General features: G+C 41.7%; 1 protein-coding gene across 1 annotated transcript in view; it reads right to left on the bottom strand.

Moving 5' to 3' along the window:
* The window catches only part of LOC121945951 (eukaryotic translation initiation factor 3 subunit H), a 68,810-nt gene that overhangs the window by 44,083 nt on the left and 2,042 nt on the right, over positions 1–22,685 (bottom strand). Inside the window, exon 2 of the mRNA XM_042490334.1 lies at positions 13,509–13,665. Within this exon, the coding sequence (XP_042346268.1) occupies positions 13,509–13,665 (157 nt within the window). The remainder of the gene's footprint in view (positions 1–13,508; positions 13,666–22,685) is intronic.

Raw genomic sequence — 22,685 nt, 5'->3', positions numbered from 1 at the left:
TTGGTTGCTTCTAAATTTTCCCTCATAACTTTCTCTCTTTTCTATCTCCCCATCCCAACACCTCTCTCAGCCCTTTTCTTCAATTCTTTCATCCTTGTCACATCCTTCACTCCTCCTTACCTTTCACCCTCCCCCTGCTCCCTACAGCCCACCTGGATTAGCAGCAGTCTGCAGTAATGCATTCTGACCCCCTCCCTCCGCACACAGACACACACAAAATTTAATGTGGGGCAGAATCGTGATGAGACAAAGGAGCGGATGAATAAAACAGTGGAACTGATGGCGATGGTGACGGCACCCGGGGGACCCACACTCTTGATTTATTACGCTGGGTGAGCATTCAAAAGCAGATACAGCCCCAGCTCGCTGCTAACAGCCAGTCTCCGATCTACACTACAGTGTGTGAGAAAGAGAGAGTGCAGATAGAGAAACAGAGATGGGGAGAGAGGAAAGGTGAGAGACTTGGGGGCAAAGAGCAAAAGACAATGAGTGAGGAGCTTTTAGAGCTTGGGAGAGCACCCTACCCCAGCCCTCCGCCCCACGATCCTCATACATAACAGTGCACATGATTTCTTCAATGTTTATATATTTCCCCTAAAGGTGGCCTGCCAAGTGATTTCTAATTAGCCTCACTGAGGGAGAGCAAGGAAAAACGGAGGAAATCAATTTCCCATTTGGGGCAGGTAGAGTGATCTATTGAAGGGCTAACCCCAAGGAAGACCTTATCAGAACGGGATAGGGCCAACTTTTTACAAAACACACACACACACACACACACACACACACACACACACACACACACACGCACGCCTCACTGCATACTGAATAGTGTATTTACAGCAAGGAGCAGAGAGATCATGGCAGAGGCGTTTTAAATCCCCCTGACTTCAATTAACCCACCATGAAAATTTCTGCCACAGACTACAATTAAAGTTCCGAAAATCGAGGACTAACCTCGCAGACCCTACTGCAGGAAAATGCTGATGTAATTGGCCTTAATTAGTTCTGTTTGTGTTTTCACTTCCATTGCTTTGCCTTGGTTTAAGACGATTACATTTTTTTTAAATATGTTTTTCAAAACATCCCCTCCAGTGGACATTTTTCTTTTCAGCATGTTCTCTGTTGCCAACAACTGTCATCATAATTTTTTAGCAAAACATTTGAGCAAACCAGCTCAAGAAAACAACATCTACTTATGAAAATGTTCTAGTCTCAACCTTCACTGTTTTTCTTGCGTGCAATCTGTGGCTAAAAACTGTAGCACATCTTAGTTGTTCTTCGAGAACATGACTCCTTTAGTTTTATGTGATCACTTCACTGTTACCATCGAGAGAGAAAAAAAAACTCCTCTGCAGGTGCGCATTAATGAAGCCTTATGATGCTCCACTTCTAAAATTGTCTTTTTACTATTAGCAAATTATCAAAGGCAAACCAACTTCTAACAAACTTGAAACCAGTAACACCAACAGACAATATGTCTGTTCCCAACAGATATTGCTGAGCACCTTTGGGCCATCTGTGCTGCTGGAGAATGGGCACAAGTAAACTCTTGGCCACGTAAAGTTCAGGCTGGCTTTGAATCCATTTCAAATGTGGTGTCTTTGATATTACAAAGAGCAAGGTAGCTAGCTCATAAATAATGAAAACATCTGCTGCCGACCAAAGGGGGCCATGAGAAAATGAAGGGGAGAAAGGATAAGGGGAAGGCAAGGAGACTGCAATCATCTAAAATCTCAAGAGAAGGAGAATATTCAGTGGAGGTGTCAGGGACCATTGGATGGACAATGACGGATGAAGAGCCAAAAGAATCTGAAGCAGATGCTGCAGCTTTCCTGCCAACCACAGTCAGAGCACAGGTGAAGATTTCCACGACACTAAATCTGAGTGCTCTGTGCTCTCCGTCAGAGCATTATCACTGTGACATGGACACTTATCCTAAATCCTTCCACATTTTGGAACTTCTCACAACTTTAACTAGCATAGCCTGGCTGATGACAGTAACTTGTGTCCGCAAAACACTGAAAAATATATAAATTTATCTTAGAAAAAAATAAAACGAGCATAAAATCACAATAGCTGCGATCATATACAAGCATCCATCCCTGCATTTATGCGCACACACACACACACTGACACACAACCTCAGACACAAGAGTCTATCAGACATGTAAATTTAATACTTAGACATTTTCAAGATATCAAAGACTGATTTTTGCACATATCATCTTTTTCTTACTCAAGCATTGAAGGTAAGTATAAAAGTAAGTAGTGTGTATGTGGTTCTGAGCAGAGATAAGTTTTATGTAGGAACATGATTATTAGAGTCACTTAATTTCCTCTACATTTTGTCAACCGATTGAGTGCATGCACAAAGTAAAACGAGACTGTTGGGTTAAGTGGTCGATTTAAGGATTTGTAACATCAGAAATGTAGACTTTCACACAGAAGAGCTTGATTCATTCTTACAAAAATAAATTAAAAGATGGATATATTAAATAAGATCAAATGTTTGTGGTTCTTAAGACAAAGACAAATTTTACTATAATACATTACTATTTAATGACATCCAAGGCCTAATATTTATAAAATCTAATTAAAGACATTTTATACCACCCTTAAGGAAATAAAGTTGTCCTACAGGGGCCATGTCGTGTGTGTCTGTGTGTGTATGTGCGCTAAATTTTAGACTCTGAGGGCAAAAGGACCAACCAGCATACGGTGCTAGCTATAGAGCTGCTGATTGCAGCTAATAAAGAAATGTTAAATCTGTATTTACTCTACAGTTATGAGGTGACCTTTCTACTTGGAGAATTGCTTTTGTGTTTCCTAACATAAAAAGGTCGTGCCTATTATTGCCTTTAAGAGCAGGCTGAAAAATGACAAGACTGTAACAGAGTGTGTCATTCCGACTTGCCTCTTTTCATTGCACTTTGTGGTTAATCACAGAATTTTATCATGTGCTTTTATGGTGCACCAATGTCACTTTGACAGAGGTAATAGCAAGTACTTTATTGAAAAGTCCGGCCGACACAGGTACTAGCATGAGAACTATTAGGAATGAGTAGTCACCTTACTTGAGGCATCATATTTTCTGTCTATGGCTTCAAGGGGCTGCTTCACGTCCCTACTCACTACTGTCACACATTTTAGTGTGACACAGCTGACCCTTCGCTTTACGGAGATAAATGAACAGTCAAACTTTTATCTTTTGAGATTTCTGAGAAGATGCCTTGACCTTCAGTATGCAACACAACACTTGGATCAAGCAGGAGCTTTTTGGAGCAAAGTGCTGCAGATTGAAAAAAAAAATCAACTCTTTGGCCACAATCACAAAATGTATGGCTGTCAAACAAGAGAGAAGCATTTCAGGGTAAAAAAAGCACCTTGCAAACCATTAAAACACTGCAGTGGATTTATTGTGCTTTGGAGTTATGTGCCAGACCTTTCTCACAGCACACATTTTGAGTTGTAACAGCATGAAAATCCCAGTTGTAACTAATAACATTTACGACTGCTCTGTGCCATATAGGTTCCAGTACACTAAACCAGTGAGCTTGCATGCACAATTGCGAGTCTTTAGGCCTGAAACAGTTAGAAATTGAACACAGCCATGAGTGATGTTATTAGTAACACCAGTGCTTGACAAGTCAGAATGTCTGCTTTGAGAAATGTATTGTTAACAGAGAAGGAAGAATGGACTTTAATTTTTAGACCAGCCGTATTTCACAAGGAAGAGTGAAACATTATCCTAAAGCGAGAGCACAAAGGCTTGACGAGTTGCAAGTAGTGACCGCTGTGATTTGTGTATGCCTTTGTACAAGCCATTTTTGCCCAAAGTTGTTAAATAAGCTAATTAAGGGTAATTTAAGTGAAACTAGCACAAATGTGTCATCTTCATGTTTTCTCCCGCAGAGGTTGTGTTAATTTGAGTGTTAGCAAAAACAGATTGTGCAGGGCTCGACAGTAACAGTTACCAGGTTGCCACTGGCAACCACTAGCAATACTTTTTTAAAAATAAAACACAGAAAACAGCAAAATGTGCACCCCAAATGTGCGTAAGTGACACTTAAATATCGCTCTTACAGTCCGAACCAGATTCAGAAAACCATGCACGTGCACTGGTGCACAGTGGTAATTACACATACAGCCAAGTTAGACCCACTAATGGACCTAACCTGCATGTCTTTGGACTGTGGGCGGAAGCCGGAGAACGTGCTAACTCCACACAGAAGAGACACAGCTGACAACAGCCTCGATTAGGGTTGCAACAGTATGAGATCTTTATGATACGATGATACAAAAGTGCCACAATTTTACAGTGTTATTCATTTCATAGTATACCTTAAAACCGGTATATCACTGCAATTCAACTCTTGCTGTGAGGTGACATCACTGTGCAACCCTTTATAGCATCTTAATAACTCAAAATATTACTAAAAATGTCAACCATATCTGTAGTTTCAGCAAACAAAGCTAAAGCCTGGTTGCATACCTGGCAACTACTTTTGAAATATCCTGGTGAGCCCTGCGGACAAATGCAAAGGTTTTGCCAATATCTGGACAGACAATACTATATTTTGTCCTGCACAAGCACACTGGTATTATACTGAGTTTGATTACTCCTCTGCTCAGACTGAAGTTGGAGGGAGCCTTGTTGGCACTGACACGAGGTCACCATGTAAACATGGTGAAAATGTCATTTGTCTCAACGTTAACCTTGCAAGGGGGCGCCTGGTAGCTCAGTGGGTAGAGCGGGCGCCTCACGCACAAAGGCAATGTCCTTGCCGCAGTGGCCATGGGTTGACTTCAGGCTCGTGGCACTTTGCTGCATTTCATCCCCTCTGTCTTCCCCCTTTCACGCTAATACACTATCCTATCACAAAAAAAAACAAAAGGCCCCCCGAAAAAAGAGAAAAACCTTGCAAGAAAAACTAACCGCAGAGCTCGGGAGATGTCAATCAAACACAGTTTTATGCACACCCACACCGTCCTGAGCAGAGGTCTAATTAGGCAAAATAAGAAGGCACCTGTGGGGATTTAACACTGGTGTGCGGGGGCCTTTAAACATAGCCCTTTTGAGGGATTTAAAAAGTTTTCAGAACAAAGACACTGACACACAGACACACACACTGCAGATGCTTCTTAAAGAGGACTTTTAGCACATCTGTGGTACTGGTAACTTCTCACCACAAACACTAAAATCACTAAAGAAATGGCAAAATGATGGCAAATACAGACATGTTAACACAGTTGTGTTTATGATAGTAAATCCAACTTAACAATGTCCACGAAAACGAAAGAGTTTGGGAATTTGTCATTTAGCTCCTTTTAGAGCCTTCATCTGAGCAGCCAGATTCTCTCACAGCCCACTCATATTCACTTCAATCTGAAGTTGTGTGGCTAATTGGTTTGCCGAGTAATACAAACAGTGGCAGCAGGAGTGACATAAATAACAAATAACAAACTGAAAAGAGGGTGCCAATCAGCAAAAATCAACCTCGTTAATGACTACAGGTTGTTTATACATCAAGAGTAACTTCCCGTGCTCTTTTTAATTAAGTGTCTTGTTAGGACTGGGGTAGCTCGAGTCTTGTTATATGTTGTCATATCAAATGTCCAAATGAAATGCCCCTTGGCCAACAAAAGACCATCATGTGTCGTCTAAGGGGGCTACCCGCAAAAACACATCTAATTACTGAAATCAGGACACGTCGCAGAGCAAGCTCCCTTAAAACTTGTTTGTCTCACCAGTGTGACAACTGTTCACATCTTCTGAGCCAATGTGAAGCATGACGCGAGCCCAGACAGGGGGCCTGGCAGCCCCTACCACCTGTGTTGGACAGAGAGCGAGCAGCTTGGCATGGAGCAGCAGGATAGCCAGAAGGAAGTGTTGGTGCAGTTAAAACAACATACATGTAACATCTAAAAACGTACTTTTTTGTATGAAGTCAATATCTTATTAAAAAGCGTGCATGCAAGTTGATTTTAAATTCATTTAAGCCTCTAATTGTATACACAAGCAACATAAGCACTGCCCGAACATCAAATTGTTGCCTAAATCTCTAAGCAGTGTGTTTTTCCCAAAAAAAAAAAAAAAAAAGAAAATTGAAAAGCATTCCTGGTGCACAATTTTCATAAAATAAACGCTTCATTTTTGGAACATAATTAGCCCAACGGGACATTGGTTGGATGCCTGCATCGTTTGTCTTTCCAACAGTATGTTGCTTTATTAATCCTCCCATGGTTGTGGCAGGGGCGGACGTAGGTAGAGGGGGTAGATGCAGACAATGTGGTGCAGACTAGATAAAGATAAAAGAAGGGATGAGGAAAGATGCTGTAGGAAAGAAGCAGAGTCAGTGATTGCAGAGAAAGAAAAGGGGAAAATGGTCAGAGAGATGGGTGGAGGCAGCTTTCTTACCTGCAGTGAGTTACAAAGGAAAAGGAGAGAAAAGGGAGGGAGAGGAGGAAGGAGGGAAGTAGTGGAGGGTGAAGGGAGAGAAAGAGCAGGCTAATTTTGTTCTACCTTCAGGATACCTCCTCCTGCTGAATACGATGGTGACATGGGTTGAATATCAAACGGACTTACAAAAAGTGGTACTGAGCAACGGTTAGTTTGATATAATCCCTCCTTACGAGTCAAACAGGCAACCCAATTGTGCTTTATAAGCCTGCAAATTGCACTGAGCCACACTTCATCAGTTGTTTAACCAACTGACATTAACAATACGGAGGTTTTTTTTAGTGTTCCAACTACTTTCAAGTCAGATCTAACCAAAGTAAATCAAATGAATTCATAAAACGCCTGCCATGCATCAGGATTAGTAGTGGTTCAACAGTTAAAAGTTTCTCATGACATTATTTATCCTCTAGTCGTCATTGTTTGACTTTTAATGTTTTTATGCAACTTTCCTCAAAGCAGCATTTGTTCTTTTTTCATAAAGAACAACTTTGTGTCATCTTATTTGCATAAACTGTCACTATATCCTGAAAAAAAGTACATGAAATCAATAATCTGAGGAAATATACATGTACCTCTGTCTCCTCCTACAGCCTCTTGTAGAAAGTTGGTCCAGCCAGTGGGTGTGGCTGTGTTCTTTAGGCAACTATTTCCAACACGGCAGCCGGGTCCCAAACGTTCTCATTTTACAGCTCAACAATGCATTAAATGTGTTTGAGGCAATAACTGAAATGTTTCTGAAAACATTAAAAGGTTAGAATCAGGTAATGCAGAATCTTTATTCAAATTTGTAACTTGACCGAAATTCGCGAGCAACTTTTGACATGGTTGACTGCTGCTCCAAAGACTCCTCCCCTCTGATTGGTTGTCTTAGGTGTAACGGTCAATTCTAGCAAATGCCGTTAGAAGCGGTATGAAGAGAAACGGTACATCTTTTTTTTTCTTCACATTATCTGTCTCATGTACTTCTTTCGGAATATATTGTCAGTTTGAGCAATTATAGCAAAGATATTTTAGTGTACTGTTTAGTTGTAAAATGAGGATATTTGTGACCTGGGCCACCATGTTGGAAATACATGTTGTCATGTTGCTGTGTGTCTGGACTCTGCAAAGTGAATATTTCTTTGGGGACAATAAATAAATCTGAATCTGAATAGATGACCACAGCAATACTACCCACCAATTTTCTAATTTCACAGCTAAACCGTGCACTAAAATATGTTTCTGAAAACTTTTGAGAAGAGAAAAAGGAAATGCAGTAAGGGAATCTTGATTTATATTTGATCAGTGCTGCCTATTTAGATTTATTGACCGTAATTAACAAGCTGTAATTGACATGACTGACAGCTGCTTCAGAGACTCTCTCTCTGGTTGTTTTCACGTGCAGTAAGGCCCTTATAGTAAATGTTTGAGCAAATATCACAGTATTTCTTAATCAAGTTACCAACTGTAGCTCCAGGTAGTCCTTATCCACTGAAATATACTTCACTTACGTCATCTCTCTGCTATTTGGAAGTGGGCAGTGAACTTTGTGCAGCGTGCAGTCAGATTGCATGAGCTTGTGAGATGGGAGCAGCTGCCTGCAGTTTTTTGTTTTTTATGATAGTGGTTTGTGAGAGTATAAAACATTGAATAAAAATCTTTGTAAACCTGTATAAGAATAGACAGGTGCATGGCGGAGCATGCAAGAATGAAACCAGAAAAAATAAACGCCCACACACTGTCAAAACTTGAAGTGCAGTGACATTTTCAATAAACGTACAGTATGTTTTGACAGACTGCAGAGGTTGATAGGAGCCATAGGGAGTAGACCGTATGGACTGGCACACTAATACGATGAGCTGAGAGCTACAGAGTTACTGTAGGTGCTGATTTTTAAAGGGGTCTGCAATACTAGCAACACCCTCAAATTTAATGCTAATATCAACCTACTGGTTAACGTAGCTGTAGGCATTATTAAAAATGTTTGAAATGTTATGTTACTACAATATCTTCTCTTATCTAACAAATCCTTTTTGCAGCTGATAAACATAACACCTCTCCTCCACAGCAGTATGCTTTTTCGTGTGTGTCAGGAGAGGGGAGGGTCACAATTACTGCCTTGCAAGGTCTGATGCAAATTCCCCGTATGATGCTGTCCCTAATAATCTCTCTGTGCCAGCATACCTCCGCTTTGTATTATCGCTCACATCACAAAAGAAGAGGGCCAAAGCATATTATTAACATGCTACTTGCGTGCCTCTGGTGCACAAAATGCCTTGAGAATAACTGCCTGCAGTGCAACACATCTCTCTCCATACATTTTGTAAATGATACAAGGACAAAGTATGCAAGGACATGGGAAATAGAAGGGCTGGGGTTCAGCCAAGGTTTTATCTGAGGCGGATTCTGCTGTGCGCGCTCGATTACTCTCTCTTTCTCTATCTTTTTCTCACTCATATTGGTCACATTTGCTATCACTGACTGTCCTGCAAGTGCAGCTCCACACTGGCACCTGTTGATGAAAAGGCAGCATAGCAGACACACGCAGACGTGCTTATTCTCCAACACACACACACACACACACACACACACACACACACACACACACACACACACAAAGAAAAACCACAGTCACGTAACTGCCAATCCTGTCCATCTTTCCTTGAGAGATAGATCGGAGGAGTAATTCTGATCTGAGGGCCTCTAGCAGGCAATGAGTCAGTGTAAGATGATTCAGGTACACACACACACACACACACACACACACACACACACACACAACACAGGTTCAGGCAAACACACAATCACGGCGCAGAGACAGATATATCCACACATGCAGACCTTGTAAGCTAAACGTGTCTAGGGTGCGTGATTGGGGGTAAAGCCAGTGCGTGCTGCTCTGCTGAGTCTTTCTACACCCAAATCTTGAGCTTTATCTGGAGGTGTAGCGATTACCTGATATGTATCAGAAAGTCAATACAATAGTCAGAGATATGGCTGCGTTGATACAAAAACACAGATTCAGACCACATTGTGTGAGCCATTCATCAAAAACTGATACACGTGTCAAAAACATTTTGGCCAAATATCCTCCTGTGCCTCTAGAGTGTAGAAGGCTGTGTGTGTGGTATAACTTTGTGTGTGTGTGGTATAACTCTGTGTGTGTGTGTGTGTGTGTGTGTGTGTGTGTGTGTGGTGTGTGTGTGTGTGTGTGTGTGTGTGTGTGTGTGTGTGTAAGTGTGTGTATGACCCTCCTCCCCTCTCCTGCCAAGTTTCCCAATCATATACCTACTTCTGGCCATCCAATTCCAGAAAGAAAGCATGGTGCAGAATAATGAAGTGCTGATTGAAACGTTACCTCCAGGAGCTGTGGACCCAGCAGCACTGGTATCTCCACTGTAACTCCATCTAGTTTGAGGCAATAATTGAAAGCTATTATACTTGCAAGGAACTGCACCAGTCAAGCATTGTCGAAAATACTGGATCCAGGCAGATTGCACCAACCCGGGTATTGTAAGGCTGAAGTATTTTCACTGCATCCAGACTGTCATTTTTATTATTGTAATGGCAATTAGAAGTTGACCGATAGGACTTTCTGCAAACTATCATTATTGGCAGAACTTGGCTCCAATAGTGGCTGATGGCTGCTCATCCTCCACCAGTCATGAGGGGACATACGTCGCCGACCAGAGCTGAAGCTGAATCCAGAAGGAAGGATCTGATTGTATTGACGTGTATTTATTCATGTGTTTTATTCAAGCAACTATGACTGACTGACTTAATGATGAAGTTACACCGCTGGTTAGCTGAATGCTGCCACTACTTGTGGCAGTTTCAGGTTAAAAACCCTCATTTCAAATCAAAAGCCTTCGCGCTTTTTATACAGGAACCAGCCATATACTGGGTTTTTTGACCTGGTTCTGTCTTGTATTTTACACAACACATATAGTATTAAACATATTTTGAAAATACAAATTTACACCACTCTAAAGTATCTTGTGACATATTCAATTTAAATCTCTTTCAACTCTGTCAAACAACGATTACAAAATACTCAAATGTAATTAAAATGCGTATTTCAAGTACAAATAACAGAAATACTGCCCATCTCTGATCACTGTTTTGTGTGGAGCTGCCATACACACACTCAAGGTGATGTCACTGTGTCTCTGAGAATCTCGAGCTGACTTCGAGGGAAATTTGCTCAAAAAAAATTATCCAATTTTTTTTCCAAACGTGGACATTTAAAAATGGACTCTAGAGAAAATAATAATTATTTTGGACGCAAAATAGTCGATAAAAGCCAATAATAAATTCAATCTATAAACCAATTTATCTAAATACGCACTCCTATGTCTTATATAGGATAGTTAAACACATGTAGCCTCCTATCATTTGTCACAGTTTGGCTCCAGACCTTCAGTAGAATATCAGTGCCACAAGAGTACGCTCAAAGACATGACCGCTTCAGAGTCCAAATTCACACTTCGAGAAAAACACTGTTGTTGTGTCTTCTGTCTGCCCCAACATCAGCACAGAAGAAACACTGGCAATTAGTTGCAATAGGGTGGACGAGAGAGAGAGGGACAAAAAAAAGAGAGCGGTCTGGTTGGTCAGCTGTGTGCGTGGGTTGACAATTCAGGCTGGAGTACAAAATGACCAAATGTACAGACATAAAATCCACTTTCATGTTTGTGTGTTCAAATTGTACTTCTCCAAGTAATTCTCTTTCCATAGCTGTTATTTAGTAGATAAAATCGTGAGTGCAGAATAAACTCCTCTCTGCAAACACACTTTGTAAGCAGAGACAGGAGCATTTTGTAGTCCACAGAGGTGTCTACTTCGTGCTGTGCTGTTCTCGATTCACAATCATTTTGACGACAAACAGCACTCACAAGATGAATGACTCCAAACAAGTTACCATTGTGAACTCGGTTCGGTATGGTGACAGACAACATGACGTCTGTCGGCTTTTGCAACTGGATCAAAAACCCGGTTGAGTGGAATTCTGTTGTAGTTCTGTAAATTTTCCAAAGGTTCATGGCAAATAGCTGCTCACTGAAACCCTTGTTAGCTTAAAGGGAGTGACAGAGGATAAATCCAGCGCAGCAAAAGTCAACAACACAAGCCATGAACCCCCACAGACACACACATACAGAAAGAGTGAGCTGTCCCTGACACTAACGACCTTTAGACACCATTGGCGCTTGTGTATCTTGCAGAATTTCTGACAGTTGCTCGTTAGCAGTGGAGGCCTGTTAGAGCAGCATTTTCTGCCTTTTCTGTGTTTCCCGCATCTGCTCACCTTCTCATCCTTCAGTCTGGTTTGTTGCGGATTTTGTTGCGCTAACAAGGAGCAGGTAGCAACAAGGCTTGATGGGGGAAGGGCTGAGGTCAGAGGTCATGGTATCCTTTGATATGAAAGCTGATGGGAGGCAGGAGGAGAAAGGGAAAGCGTACGTGTGCAGATAAAGAAAAAATAAATCAAATCCTGTGCACGTTTGCACCTCCCACCTGCAACCCAAAAACTGGAGCCATTCCATCCCTGCAACACTGCCCTCACACATCCACCCTAACTCTGACAGCGTAGGACACCCAGCACATAGTTAGCATAGTTAAAAGTGGGCATTGTCCTCAGCACCGTGTCTGAGGACATCTTACGCAGACATTCAGTAAGTTGTTGATATGATTGTACCTTGGCTCCTGGACTCAATAGTCTGTTATTTCTTTAAGGTTTGTGGCAATTTAATGGGCTAAGAATGGCGCTCTATCTCTCAAATACACACCGTGAGAGCTAATACATTCATTACATTGTTTCCTGTCAAACTTTTGGTTTTGGGGGTTGGAGGAAATCTATGACCTGAGCTGCAGTTTTGTTGTATCTCAAAGGACCAGTTCCTGTGGGATTCAAGGACCAGCTGCTTCTGTTTGTACTTTTATGAATTGGCTTGGCACGCCACTATGTTTGACATTAACTTTTCAGTTCCCCCATCAAGGACATGTTCAAATGAAATAATACCATCTAACTTCCACAACCAAAATACACATTTTTTTTTTTTTTTTACAGAATCATTCCAACCTAATATTTTCACTGCCATTTGGTTATGTTAGCTCAAGTACTCAGTGCTAATTAAAAACTTGCTCATCTAAACTTGCAATTCATCATGGTATTCAGTAGAATTTTAATTGCTGAGAAGTAGTCTTCCTGGTTTCAAAATTTTAGAAAACACTAAAGCCTCTATGTTACTGAATCATCCAGTTATCATCTCTCAAAGTATTTCACTGCAGGGAAAGATGGTCTTTTCATTAAACTTGGTTGTCCATGCAGTTGAGAGGCAAATACTTTTGAAATTGGTGCTACATAACCAGAGAAAAAAGGGAGAAAGAGGAATGTGGCATTCCACAGAATCTTAGTTGATATTTAGTCAGTGGTTCGTTTTACTGTGTGATCTCATTTTTTTCAGCCTCTGTTGGCAGTATGGCAGCCACTTCCCGTTCACAAACGCTATTATTAATGCTATTTGAGCTAAACAAAGCACTGAAATACGTTTCTGAAAACATTTGAGAAATAGGCACTGCAGTAACAGAATCTTGGTTAATATTCGCTCAGCACTGCTTAGTTTTACTGTTTGATAAGAGTTTGGGACCTGTCTCTCTGAGACACAACTTCTCGGCAATGTGAAAATGTGAAGTTACAGCCTGTGATATAAGCAACAGCCCTAAAAGCCACTGAAACTCTAAATGACACGTCTGACAGAGTTTCGCTGGAGGGGGGGTCTGGGCACTGGTTAGATGGAGGCAAGTTTACCACCGTTCATTTACACATATTATCCACACTGTTAGGATGCAAAACCGGTTGAAAATCAGCAAAGCATCGCTTTAAAATCTATGCTAATAAACTTCATCACATCATCCAATCAAGACATGTTTTACTGGCATTTGGTGCTTAACAGGTATTCATTTCAGACGGTGCTGAGATGTTGTTTTGTGTGCGTGGGTGTGTTCATTTTTTGAAACTGCAGGAGAGGATCAATAGAACAAACAGAAAGGGAACACTGCTCTCCTTTACCTTCATCAAAGTCTGCATCATCCTCGGTGTGCTGGGGGAAGGGGAAGCAGTTGGTGATCTCCAGCCGGTCATCAACTACCAGGCCCAGCAGGACGCCCTGAACCACCTCGCTGCCCTGGCCCTCTTCCTGGTAGTGCTTGATAATCTTCAGCACCACCTGTGAAAACAGAAACAGCACCATCACTGAAGAATCAAACTGCAGAATGGAGGCAGAGGGGGAGGAAAAGGAGGCTTAACGTGCCTTTCAATAACACTTTCTGGAGAATGATTTCACTTTCTAAAAACCGGGGCTAATTTCTTTATCGTGCCCATTGTTTGCGCATCCTGTGGCTGTCACAGCCTTACTCGTTATTGTATTTTATCACCCTTTGATTTATGTTATCCAATTCGGTTGCATCTCTGCTCATCATGTTGATTTGTGCTCGTTAGTTTGGTTGAGATGGGATTTTCTTTACAAACCGCTTAGTTTTTTGTTGTTTTTCATCCCTCCCACTACAGATTTGCAGTATTCCTTTTTCTGTTCTTTCACACATTATGTTTTATCACAGTACATATACATTTAACCATTTAATGAATACCTATGGGAGAAAATGTAGGCAAAAATAACACTGCTTTTCTTTAAGTGCGCACAAAAACCGCTTTCATGTAAAGATAAATATTATAGACGATAATGTTGATTTAGTTCTTGATTTGAACTCTCATGTACACATTACACGGCTTAACAGTGACTTCAGGCCAAAGTACATTAGCCCAACGTATTGGCAAATCAAGATAATGAAAATATGATCAGTCAAACGGGAGTTTAAAATGATTACTAGCTGTTTTGATTTATTTCATGCTGAGTGAGGCCTCCTGTTTCTTACAAACTTTACAGCACAGAATATGCATTCTGACCATGAAATACTTTGTGCTGTCATAAACATGTAAAAGGGTTTGATGTCATTATCTGGTAGCTCAAATTCAACTCTGAGAATAGTGACGTAGTGAATGTGTTTTGATGTGCTGGATGGATGTGCAGGGGTTATATAAATATCGCTGCACTGCACTGGAAACAATTAGATTTTCCCTAGAAATGAGTGCCTGTCTTTTGCCTGTGTGCAGCCTTTATAGGTGCTTACATGGTTCAGCCCACCCTTCACCACCTCCACTCTGGAAACCTATTATAAAAGTAACTCCTACTCCACATCTCTGAAATAAGCACATAACAAAAATGCTTTTCTTCAGTCATAGTGTTGTAACACTGCCTACCAGGTGCCCAACAGCACTGCAGCCCTCTGTCAGGTACCAGGTAAAAGACAGGAATTAGACTTTTTTTTAAATCACTCTGTGTGTGTGTGTGTGTGTGTGTGTGTGTGTGTGTGTGTGTGTGTGTGTGTGTTAGGTTCTTCATATTTGTTTGAACTTTTTTCAAAACTGTAAAAAACAATCTGAACAATCGACTAGGAATCCGTGTTAGTATTAGCAAGCCAAAAACTTGATCTTGATATCAATATTTGGGAGTTCTAAAAAGATCCACTAACAATACATCAGCTGATAGCAACAGAGTTGAATATTAACACCAGACAAAAGCCAAATGCTGGTCAAATATGCAAGTGGCTGCTGAATTTGCTCCACTCACCAGCTAAAAAAATAATGAGAGACTGGTAGATTTTGGAATTCACCAGCATTGTGGCAGGTTAACTTAAAACACGTAATTTTCCAACCCTTGATAGTAACTGTTTTAAGCTTTCCTTAGGTAGTACACTAAGTAAACCATCTCTAAATTCTAATGTTTTTGCAAGTCTGTGAATGCAGCAGTGGCAGACCTCTACAGCAGCAGCGATTTCTGGAGTTTGAGTCACAGGCCTGATAACTGCTACGTTGATCCAGTCAGAACTGATCAGATCATAGAAATGGATGGAAGGAGGAGCTGGTGCAAAGGTGAGTAAACTGAATCTTTTACTCCCAGTGTAACAAACAGTTAGGCATCACTTTAACTGCGCTTGATGTTCTGCTGCTCCATCTGGCCCAGAGTACACTCTGCGCTCCAAGAGTGTGATGCAATCAATAATGGAACAGTGTATAATATATATATTCCCATAGTGCTCCTAATGAACGGCCCAGCTCCAAAAATATAAAACCAATATGTGGTGGCAGATGTTATGTTATGTTATCAAGGGTCACACACAAAAAAAGAGTGTGTGGTAAACCCTGTTGCTAGCTTCTACTGTCTGCTGGATTACAAAATTAACAGTACAAAAGGTCCTGCTACAAGTTGAACATTGTATTGAAAACACATCTTAAAACATTACAGCACAGGCTACTGGGATATGATGCACTCCTGTCAGTAGCCCACTGGTGTTGACAGTATGTCTCCTAGCAACGCTGGCCCTCGGTGTCAGTCAACTACTGCCAAGGGAGCCGCCCACAGAGGCCTGAAGCTTAAACAGTTTCCACAAATACATAAAAAATCTAATGGTTTCATCTTCTTTTGGAAAATGTTTAATTCCACACAATAGCTGCAGCACGATTATAATCTGTCCTTACACAAACGGCGAGGAGCATTCAAACTGAATTTAGACTGGGAGCGCACTGCACGTAAGTTGTCCAGAAAATCTACCTCACTAATACACCCCTTACGTCGATCTAAATTGCATGATAAATCCCCAGGCATCATTCTGCACTCTTCACTGGTCACTAAGTTCTTACATAAAATTGCTAAAAACCATTGTTAAGAGGGAAATATGGGACAGGTTACTCAGGCAATCACTAGCTGTGGTTGAGTGGTAAGTTGAGTGGTAATCCTCACCTGCAGGCTCTAACACGGGTGCATCACTGATCTAAAGTGCCTACAAAGGGCCAGTTAGTATTCAGCACAGCTGAGCAATTTAAACTGGAGAGAGAAGAGGCGGCACACATAAAGAATAAAACCTGAATCTAGTGAGATTTCAAGAAAAATGCTACCCCCGTACTGTGGGAGGGTATATTTGGACTTTCGGTCTGATATCCCACATCGCAGTGCCTCATCTGGACAGGGTGTCCATGCATCATCGTATGCATTTAATATTTAATGCCAGATAAAAATGGGCCAATAGGACAAGCCTCCACATGACTGAAGAGCTGGTTTAAGCTCTAATGCTGCATCACTGACACCAAGGACAGCAGGGAAGGGCTATGGCTTACTTCTATACGCACACACACACACACACACACACACACACACACACACACACACACACACACACACACAACACACACACACACACACACACACACACACACACTCAAGCACAAACATACACCTACCAATCATGAGAAACATTGACCGGCAAAAAACAGAAAACAGCCAAAGAGTAGAGAATAAGGCAAAGCGTCTAAATGAACAGGAAGAGGACAAGAAGCTGAAAGCAGTGTGGAGGGGAGAGCATAAATCACGCTGATAACAGTGTGGGCAGGTCACAGCCAGAGGCATTAATAATACACACATACACATACACACACACACACACACACACACACACACATGCACGCACACAGGAGCAGGGTGGTAGTCCAGGGGCCACGCTCACAACAAAACACACATCATCACCATGAGGGAGCCCTTATTCGTCTCATTGGCTCACGCAAACACATGCACACACGCACACATACACACACACACACATCTGTCTTGGGAGATGATTTATTTCAATAGAGCGCTGGACCTGTCATGCAACAAGTAAAAGAGCTAGGGGTGGGAGAAGAGAGGTGATATGGGGTGGAGGGGGTAGAAAAACAAATCTCATTCTCTGCCTGCCTTGGCTTTTCTGACTGAGAAGGGAGGAAGGTCTGAACAATAGGTCGGAGGGGGATGGATGGAGGGAGAGGGAGAAAATGTAAGAGTGAGAAGTCGTTGGGGAAAGTGGTGGAGCAAGGCGAATGGAGAGAGGAATGGAGAAAATGCAACCGTGAAAATGTGACAAAACGATACCAGAGGGATAAAAAGGAGATGATGACAGGAGAGCAGGAAGGGGCCAGGTGAGAGCGAGCAGGAGAGCAGCCAGGTGAACCAATGGCGGGGGGGCATAGTGGAAGTCTTCAGAATCGGCAGCACTGGCTGCTTTTACAATGCAAACCTGCATACACACACACACAACCCCGCCGCCGCCCTTTTGAGCTCTGTCTCCTTTTTCTGCCAGCAAATAGCTTTTCTAGTCTCCCTCCATCAGTGAGAGCAGAAAGCACAGATACACAATGCTTTCAGCTATCTAACTCTTGGCAATCTGTTCATCACACACTTAAATAGTGTCCGTCTCGAAAAGGAGGGGGTGAGATGGACAATTGGCCAAAACCAACCACCAGGAAGGTCAAATAAATAAAGCTAAATTCCAGCAGAGCATTAAGAAAACTCCTGAATCTACAGAAACGCCTTGAAGAGGGGAAGTGAGGAGTCTGCATCTAAAGAAAGGAGGGGAAGGAAGGATCAGGGCTTCAGTGGATTTGTTGCGTTGGCTTCCTGGTGCTGGGTAAATGCCATCAGGTATTGTAAGCAAAGCCTGGAAAGCTCCAAGTTTGTGCAAACCTGCATACACACACACACAAACACAGGCTAACTCTCTCCAGCAATGTCTTTTCCTGTTAGTCCCGCTCACACACACACCGACGCGCATACAATTTTATTGATCTAGCTCACCAGCAGCTCGTCCAGTGAGCTCACCTCATGTGGAGAGGCCCAAGATTGATATGTGGACAGCGTGTTATAAATCAACAAGCTTAAAATTGAATTGTGCAAAATCAATTGCAGTCCAAATCCCCCGTTGGCTGCCTTTAATTCTTATCATAAATCTTCTCCCTCACTCACACAAAAGGGCTCATATTCCCGCCACAACGGGGCTCAAGTTATGAGAAAGTACAGCAAGACAGACCATCCCGTAATGAGTTTTCTTTTAGCGCCACTGATGTGTGGACAAACTCTACGCTCAACGCTGGCTGTAATATACTTGACAGAGATAATGCTTTGGTGTGGTATGAGTTTAGTTAAGCCCCTCACAAAGACTGCTTCAGATTCTTACTCAGTCTGCCTGCACTGGCCTGTTACACTGAGAAGTTTTATACCAAACATTAATGCATCTCTATTTTAACACTGAACACTTTGTGTGCACAAGATGCAGCTGATTTAATTAAAGATTTCCAAAATATGTGGGATCTATGTTTGGGTACTATCTATTTTTTATACCTTCATCCTGGAATTTCAGCAGGGTTTACCATAGGCTGAATATAAAAATGGAAAACATGACAGTTCCCCTTAAGTGGAGCTACATATCTTCATCGCCCCCTGGTGTCTTGCTGCAGTATAGGTCATAACCCCCCCCCCCTCCATGTTAGTGAATGGGCCAAACTAAAAATTTAGACGTACATACCAGACAAATTTTTCCCAAAATCGGTTTCTGTCACTGAAGGTCCTAATCACTCTGATGTTTGTTCAAATTTTCCTTTTTTGTGATAAATTCGGTTTTAATTAATTATTCAATTCTACAAAAAGAGGCTTGTCCACCATGATTGACAGCTGTGTGTGCCAGTCAGTGTGTCGCATTCAATGGGGCTGCTCACGACTGTGAGAGAGATCGCTACAGCGCAGGCTCCAAATGACATCACCATGGCAGCGGCCGTACATACAGTCTATGGGGTATACAGTACATGACGGCGTCAGTGTGCGGCGCTAACAACTCAGCGAATGTCTAATGGGAGCTGAGAAACGACAGGAATGCTCTGTTTATCCATAATTCCTCACATCTCAAACACAACAGAGGCTGCTTATTCTTGTGAGGCGTTGTAATTAACTTTGGGGTGTGATGGCATGACTCTTATCTGAATCCAATATCAAATCGGATCTAAATATTAAATCTGCTTATAAAATCTGAATCCATTTAAATCCCTCAGTGAATTAATTTAGGTTAAGAATTCCGCTTTTGAAGAAACTTAAGTCACAACTCAAAAGATCCAGCTGCAATCTGTGAGGTGAGAGGACAGAAACGATTGAGTGGCCTTTTCATGTTCACAGCCTCTCGCTACATCTTTAATATTAAACCAAGACAGAACACAGTTAGTTGCAAATGACATTTTTGTGCTCGATATACATTGTAAAATAACTTTTTTATTGTGTAAGGTATAAAATGCGGATTAAAAAGTATACTTTGCAGAAATTGTTGGCTACTGTTTGTGAATGGTACTGCCTGCACAAGTGAACGCCGGCACCAGATGCGCTATATTCGCAGGGGGTTTTGGCGCTGTGTCAGCAATTTTCATAGCCTCCTCTTGGATGCATGCTACTGACAGTCTGGCACCTGATCACTGCCTTTTTATGGTTTCCCCACCTCACCCGAGCACCGTGGCCAGGAACATCTTGAGCACAGCAAAATAAGAAAAAACTGAGAAAATACAGGCATGGGGGCAGCAAACAAATACACCGCCACACAGTTCTAGTGTGTCAAAAGTGAGGCATGCCTCCAAATGCTGGAAGTCCTGATTCAGAATTATTAAGTTGATATGTTTAAATAATTTATATGAATGAAAGTTGAACTGGGAGAATTCAACTGCCGTGACGCCGTCTGCTCGATTGTTCCACTACAGAGAAGACATACCACACTGTTGAAGCTGTTGGAGCCACAGAAACTCCCAGTTCACTCACAGTTGTACCGATGTGTTACAGAGCCGACGTTTTCTCACGAATGATTTTCAGCAGAGAACAGACACCAGCAAAACTGGTGAAAAAATCAACCAAGTTCTGTAGCACTGAATGGCGACCTGCCGGTGTTTGTCATTTCGACCTGTGAGAGCTATGGTCAGCGCCGGCAAAAATGAAAGAAGCTGCTACCTGAATGTTTTCTACACTTATCTTTGCTAATGAGAATGCCAAAGATGAGCGATAAGGGACTCAATAACAGATTTGTTATTGTTGGAGCGCGGTGTGCGTCTGCGTATTTTGGCACTCCAGGTGTCAGAACTTGTACCGGTGCCCCCAAATTATTTTCCACATTTGCACACTAAATGCTCGCTCTGCAGAGCCTTGTGACTGTGTGTTTAAATCTGTTGGGCCGAGTCAGATTTTAGGGTGTGAAGTAGTCCAAGTCTACCGACAGTGACCCTGTCAACAACTGAAAGGAAGGTGTTGTTGCAATTTAAGGAAAGATGATATCTAGAGAGTCTGAATGACAACACCTGCTCACAACGATTCAGTTCATATTAGGAGGATTGTCCAACTCGGCTTGCTCTACCTTAAATTAGCTGCATTTAATTTAATTTACAGCATTAATTCTCACATTAAACATTATAAAGCAAGATCTACTTTGGATCAGTCCACATAAGTATACAACTCCAAATAAACAACTCAGACAACTCATACATAATTATTATCGGTGTTACTCTTGTAAGGATTTCCATATAATCCATAAGATTTTCATAAAAATCAAACTTTCATTGTCTGTTTTTTCCAGCAATAAGAATTCTGTATTAACATTTTGTAATTACCTTCCTTTATATTACTTTTAATTGCTGGTGGTGGAGTCCGTCATTACTATGCTGGATTCAAATTGCCTTCGGTGCTCTAGGGATTCACACAAAACAATACAGCATTTAATCCAATGCTACAGTTTTTAATTTAGTTTTATTGATAATTTTATATTAAATTAAAAAAAATAAACATATCACATCAACATATTGAGACTCGCGGTTTACAGTTCGATCTCCTAACAATGTATCAGAGCCGCATTCATCTATTTTATTAATTATACTGATTAAATTGCTGCTAAAGCAAACCCAATGCTTCCTGCAGCTGCTGCTTCACATTAAAAGCATTCGACTGGAGAAACATCGGGTGGCTGTCACTGTGTAGCGGGCACAGGAAAAAAACAGTTTTTTCCTGTTGGCAGATCATTTTTAATGTTTTCAGGGGAGTACTTGAACAAGAAGAAAAAGCAAAGTAGACAAGTTTACCTGTACTTGTGTGGAAAGGTGCCCAGCAGAAAATCAGATAGTGGCTGCAATAATTTCTGACTTTTATATTGAAACAAAACCAGTTTGTTTGGCTGTGCTCTAAACACTCAGTCGCTGCTCTGCTGTATTTTTCGACTAAGTAGCTGCACAAGGAGTGTCTAATAAAAGTATTAAACCACAGCTGCTGATATCAAAAGTATGTCACCAAATCATCCAGGATTGACATCTTAAGGACGGCAACTTTAAAATACCGAGCATAAACATAAACTACAGATTCTGCATTAAAGTGACGGAGCAAACACAGTAGTAACAGTACTGGACAGATGGGAACATAATGTCTCTCCATCGGGTAGTAAGTTATCTCTTGTGTCCGTGTGTGTGTGTGTTACAGCCGATCTGTGTCATACTGTGTAGTGTGAACACTTTCGTGATGAGGCTTAAGGACCGGAGGCGAGTGGAAAAGCCTCAGGGGGGAGAAGGGGCTGTTCTCGCTTTTTCACTGTAAAAAAAAAAAACAAAAAAAAAGTCTGCCACTGCTAAAAGAAATGTTAAAATCAAACTAATTTTGACATATTTCCTGCCTTTTCCATCCCCTGCAGCTCTTAAATCACAATGCCAAACTGTCCTGTGAAATGTGCTCTGACACGGTGCGTGCATAAGACCCGTGTCTGACGTGCAGCAGCACACGTCAGAATAAATGAATAGTCTTTTCAAACATACAGGCAGTTCGTGTGATCTCAGTAGGTGTTTAATAGAACCCGTCGCTGAGCAGCACTCCGCTCCTGTGGCAACAGCAACCACTGAAACCCCTTCAAAAGCAAGGAAACAATCCAATTCTACCACACAGCAGTGGTGATGCTGTCTGTGGGCAACCCTCCAGCTAAACCTCTGACAGACGGGTCATGACGCAACGCAGCGGCAACTGCTGCATATCAATGCATTCAGGTGAAACGCGTTTCATAACTCCAGCCTGAAATAGACACCTTTCCTTCAACATTCTGAATCCAAATGAGGTCGCACGCTAAACGGCGCTCGACTGTTTTTAATTTAACTGCTGCGATTAAAAGTGTTTGGTTGATAAGGCTGAGAAAATGAATTAAGAAAATCTCATTAGAGGTCTAAATAATACACATTGAGGTGAAATATTTAGATTTGAAATTAGGGCCTGAGACTCTAGGGCAGCTTTAATGAGCAAGATAAAAGGAAGGCAGCAGCTGGCAAGTTTAA

This window comes from Plectropomus leopardus, chromosome 7 (genome assembly GCF_008729295.1).
Source record: "Plectropomus leopardus isolate mb chromosome 7, YSFRI_Pleo_2.0, whole genome shotgun sequence".
Classification (NCBI taxonomy): Eukaryota; Metazoa; Chordata; class Actinopteri; order Perciformes; family Serranidae; genus Plectropomus; species Plectropomus leopardus.
This window is presented reverse-complemented; position numbering and strand designations above follow the sequence as displayed.